The 5,722-nt window shown below is 34.8% G+C and overlaps 1 protein-coding gene and 1 pseudogene across 1 annotated transcript; both read left to right on the forward strand.

The window, feature by feature from the left end:
- The first annotated feature begins 2,126 nt into the window (after positions 1-2,126).
- LOC107746704 (olfactory receptor 52J3-like) lies at positions 2,127-3,065 on the forward strand. The gene has a single exon (XM_016561000.1). The coding sequence runs from the start codon at positions 2,127-2,129 to the stop codon at positions 3,063-3,065; it is 939 nt and encodes a 312-aa protein (XP_016416486.1).
- Positions 3,066-4,142: 1,077 nt separating this feature from the next.
- Positions 4,143-5,322, forward strand: LOC107746684 (olfactory receptor 52J3-like; annotated as a pseudogene).
- The last annotated feature ends 400 nt before the right edge of the window (positions 5,323-5,722 follow it).

The following is a 5,722-nucleotide window of genomic DNA, read 5'->3' on the forward strand; positions in this document are numbered from 1 at the left end:
GAAGGGAGATGGCGACCTCTGGTGGTGAGAGGGAGAAACAGGAGCGGGGGCGGAGTAGGGGGAGGGATTGGGGGGCCAGGTCCGTGTGCTGCAGGGGGACCTGGGGACTGAGGCAGAGCCGGCGGGATGGGGACCCAGGGTAGAACCTGCGGCCACCACAGCAGTGTGTGTGGAGCTGCCATCTTGGAACGGGCAATAGCGGGCTCCCCCACTTCGGGAGCTTTGTGAGCAGACACTGCCGCTTCGGGAGATTTGTGAGCGGACACCGCCGCCTCAGGGGAACTGTGAGCGGACACCGCCGCTTCGGGAGATTTGTGAGCAGACACCGCCGCCTCGGGGGAACTGTGAGCGGACACCGCCACCTTTGGGGGAACTGTGAGTGGACACCGCCACTTTGGGAGCTTTGTGAGCGGACACTGCCGCCTTGGGAGGACCGCAAGCAGACCACGCCGCTCGCACCGACATCAGCGGGGATTCCTGCACGCTGTGTGTCAGTCCGGGATGCTCCGGGAAGGGGCATGAGGTACTGGGTGCGGCAGATGAGGGCTCAAGGTAATTTCCAAAGGCTTAGCAATTTATTGCAGTTTGATGAAAACAAACACACAAAAAAGTATTTGTTCACAAACATCATAACAATATTTGAACAATATCTGATCTTCATTCACTAACAATTTCAAACAATTTGTGCATTTATGTGTGGAGAAAATTGTTTGCAGATGTGAGCCCTGGCTAGTCATTTGCATAAACACAGCCAACCTGTGTCCATACATGAGAATTCTATCATGCACTCATCTGAGAGCTAGAGCATGATCAATAGCTTGAAGCTTGAAAATGTACATTCTCGCTGTGTTCATTCATCAGCCAATCTGCATTGTCAGAACTTTAATTTCCTGAAATGGCAGTTATCAGTAACCTATGGGAGCCTGTCTACACATGTACACACATTTGTCTTCATAAAATATGTGGATTTATGTGAGAGACGTCTATTTGATGTGCATGTTCATCTGGAAGATATATACTTGAAGTTACCATGTTATCGAGTTTATTAATATTTTTTTTTTAGTTTAGTAAATAATAATAATAATCAAAAGATTAGATAATAATAAAAAACCAGACTAATTTATGCCTGCTCTGACAAACCTCAGCCCCTAGTATCAAAGTGCTGTGTAAAGGTTGTTGTGTAAATGCATTCATGCCTCCTCCGAGCAGCATTAAACAGTTTGTGTAAACTAAAGTTACCTAAATGTTACTTCAGACGTGTTTCTGTGCCACATCTGCAGTGTGAATTTGGCACAAGAGACTTAATCCGCCCATGATGACACCTGCAGTGTTTGCTGAGTTCGAGTGACTGATTATTTGAAAAATAATTTAACTATAAAATAAGTTGACTATAAGTTAACTAACAGCTGAACAGCTGAACGACACCAATAAAATATTCATCAAATCAGAAATGTGTTACTGCATATATAGTTATTAATTTGGTATAAATATAAAAATGCTTAATCATTATAGGTGCAAAAAATGTGTCTAGCAAAACCAAATCAAGAAAGTAAAAAATAAAACCATGTATTTATGAAAATAAAAATGATTTAATGATTTAAAATTATGCATTTGAAAATATTCAATACATTATTTGGACATATAACTGCACTATATCTCAAGGGGCAATATAGAGGGCAGTATATTTAGACTTCTGTCTCATGTGAAATATTGCTCTGTAGAGAACGTCACTTGATTAGAATCTAATGTGCGCATGCTAAATAACATAATCCATTCCTATAGTAAACAGCATAAGTATAAATCAGATGACAACAACACAGTGCTTTCCAACACCACTGAAGATAAGTCATCATTTTATCTTATTGAATATGTTGTGGATAATTAGATGTGCTGTAGTTAAAAGTACTGCTGAGTTTTCCAGGTTGTATGAGATGCAACAAGGCAAAATGAAAAAATGACAGCTCAAGTTTGGACCACAACATACATTCAACAGTTTGGTGAGATTTAGATTTAATCTAAATGATACATTTTTGTTTATTTATACTGAAATAGTAAATTATTCTATATTCAACTTTTATACACCCGTTTACATTTTTTAAACAGGCTATTAATAATTAACATTAACCATGTATCCAAATGGATCTGTCCTCTCACTGGTCCTGACATTACACTCTTTGGAACTGCCTGAGACGAGCATTTATCCTGCATTCATATTTGGATTAACAACTTACTTGTTCATCTTACTCTGCAATGTAACAATTGTTGTCACCATTTGCTTGAACAGGAATCTTCACAAACCAATGTACTTACTGTTGCTTAACATGCCTATCAATGATGCAATGGGTGCTACAAACCTTTTTTCTCAGCTGCTGTATAGTATATGGTCTCAGGACAGATCCATATCCTACCCTGCATGTTTGCTTCAAGGCTTTATTGTACACCTGTATGGTGGCGCATCCTATGTTATTCTTACCGCTATGGCCTTTGACCGGTATATCGCTATCTGCTCCCCGCTGAGATATGGAGCCATTATGAATACCAATAACTTGGTGAAAATCATATCTGGGATGTGGCTTTTTAATTTTACTGTCATAATTGTTCTTTTCTCTCTTTTTCTGAGTTACAAGATTTGCCAGACACACATGACAGATCTCATCTGTTATAATCCATCTATAATGAAACTCATGTGTGAAGACACAAAAGTGAATAATATCTATGGATTGTTTACCCTGGTTTTGTACCACATCCTTGCATTTTCTGTTGTGGCATTTACATACATTCATATATTAATCGCCTGTGTTTCTAATAAGAAGTCTGATACAAAGAATAAGGCACTTCAGACATGTGGCACTCATTTAGTGGTCTTCCTGTTCTTGGAGTTCAACACTCTTTTTCCCCTTGTTGCACATCGGTCTGAAAGTGTTCCAGCTTACATACGCAGGATGTTTTCCATAACAGTTTTTGTGTTTCCTCCTCTTGTCAATCCACTTGTGTATGGTTTTAAAACTAAAGAGATCAGACAGAAAATTCTCACCTGTTTCAACCGTAAGATACATAGTGTCTAAAGATGTTTGTTTAAAGAAAAATGACATAATAAACCATATTTTATATTTATGATTAAGATTATGATTATTATACTTTACAGTTTCTTCCTCACAGACAGTAATTGTTTTTTTTTCACTATACTATTCATTTTTATTTATCCAGAGTCTGTAGTACAAATTAAACTTTTTTAAATGTCTTAAAACAATAGTTGATCAACTTTTTTTATTAGCATTATTTGTTAAAATATAATTAAACTAATTTTCATTAATCTGCTGACCAGCTATGTCTTATCTTAATTAAAATAAAAATCCTATTTATAATAAAGTAACAAACATTATTAGCTAGTCTATCAAATATAATTAAACTAATTTTCATTAATCTGCTGACCTTATCTCATGTCATATCCTTATGTCTTATCTTAATTAAAATAAAAATCCTATTTATAATAAAGTAACAAACATTATTAGCTAGTCTATACTGTTTTTATGTATATGAAAACAGATTAATGGGGGAAAATGACAAAAAGTTTAATATTATTAATAATACTTTCTTCTTCTTTCACATATGTGGGTTACTGTTTTTAATCACTGTATATTCATACACTTTATATTATTGATCTGTTGTCAGTAGCAACTCTGACAACAAAAGCAGTCATCACCAATCCACTTCTATAGTGCTTTTTTAAATGTATACAGATGTTTAAAAATGTTTATATAAAAGTATAAAATTAATTCTGAAATATGACTACATTTTCTATATATTTGATTTTTTTTATTTGAAATATTTCATAATCCAAGTTGTATATACATTTAAAAAGGAAGGTCATTTCCAAAGGCTTAGCAATTGCAGTTTGATGAAAATAAAGAAAAGTATTTGTTCACAAACATAATAACAATGTTTGACATAAACATTAATTCTCATACTGATCTTCATTCACAAACAATTTTGACCAATTTGTGTATTTATGTGTGGAGAAAAAAGTTGCATATGTGAGCACTGACTAGTCATTTGCATAAATGCAGCCAAACTGTGTCCATACAGGAGATTTACTTACATCCTCTTGCGCAATGCGCATACTTGATTTCTCTCTCTAGAGCATGTACTTGTCAGAGAGCAAGATCAACAAGATCTTTGAGCAAAGCGAAATGTCATTTTCAAAACCAGTAAACACTGTAATAAAAGTATGTACTCTTTCATTACATTTTCCATTTAATATTAAAGGAATAGTTGACTCAAAAAAGAAAAAGAAAATCTGCAATGAATGGGTGCCGTCAGAATGAGAGTCCAAACAGTTCATGAAAACTGTCTTGTTTTAAAAAAAAATGTCTTGTGAAGTGAAAAACTGTGTGTTTGTAAGAAATAAATCCATCAAGATTATTTTTTTGTTTGTTTTGTTTCTTTTTTTTTTTTACTTCAAATCGTTGCTTCTGGCCAAAACAAGTCTTTAATCCAAACAATAAAATTCTATCCCCTGTTGTCCTCTCATATCAAAATCCATGACATATTTATGTGAACTGTTTTTGCCTCTTTTTTTGTTGTTGTTCTGTGCATATTTTTCTCCTGATTCAGACAAGATGACCTTTTCAGTGAGAAAGCAATATGTTTAATATGTATATCATATCTTGCATGTTTGCTTCAGGGCTTTTTTGTATATTTGTATGGTGGTGCGTCTCATGTAATTCTGACAGCTATGGCCTTTGACAGGTATATCGCTATCTGCTTCTCATTGAGATATGGAGCCATTATGACTTACCAGTAACTTAGTGAGAATCCTAATTGTGATGTGGCTGATTCATTTTATTATTATATTTGTACTTTTCTGTCTTCTAATGCCGTACGAGATTTGCCAGAAATACATGGCAGATCTTGTCTGCTACAATCTATCTTTAATGAAAATCATGAGTGAAGACACAACAGTGAACAATATCTATGGATTGTTTATTTTATCTTTATACCACTGTATTTCACTTTCTGTTGTGGCATTTACATATTAATCACTTGTGTTACCAATAAGCAGTCTGATGCAAAGATTAAGGCACTTCAGACATGTGGTACACATTTGTCATCACAGTGGTCTTCCTGTTCTTGGAGTTCAACACTTTTTTCCCTTTTATTGCACATCGGTCTGAAAATGCTCCAGCTCACCTATGCCGGGTGTTTTCTATATCTATTCGTGTGTTTCCTCCCATTCTGAATCCACTTATTTATGGGTTTAAAACCAAGGAAATTAGACAGAAAATTGTCAGCTGTTTTAAAAGAAAGACAAACAGTGTATAATAAACCGTAAACTGACGTTTATGTAAGAAATTACATAAAATGTCATATTATTTATTAAAATGATGATTTAATCATATTATATATTCAAATTTTTATTTGCTACATAATTATCTTTATCACAAATTTTATATTGGCTACATATGTATCTGACTTTTTCATCTTCAGATCATCAAGTGCTTAAGATACAAGTTGTTGTTGACAGTTACCATATATTCATTTTATTTATCTGTAATAACCTACAAGGAAGAAAAAGTGTTTCTTTGGCATGTTATTTAATCTTTGAAATGCACGTAAATCACCAGTTCTTGTCTGAGTAATAAATGTTCAGTTCAGCTGAACTATCAATGAATTATAAATTATTTTATATATGCCATGCAACTAACCCTAAAACCATTGTCAA

This window comes from Sinocyclocheilus rhinocerous, unplaced genomic scaffold, assembly GCF_001515625.1.
Source record: "Sinocyclocheilus rhinocerous isolate Xijiao unplaced genomic scaffold, SAMN03320098_v1.1 scaffold259, whole genome shotgun sequence".
NCBI lineage: Eukaryota > Metazoa > Chordata > Actinopteri > Cypriniformes > Cyprinidae > Sinocyclocheilus > Sinocyclocheilus rhinocerous.

Coding starts and splice junctions, on each gene's coding strand:
- LOC107746704 (XM_016561000.1), top strand. CDS start 2,127: ATGTATCCAAATGGATCTGTCCTCTCACTGGTCCTGACATTACACTCT.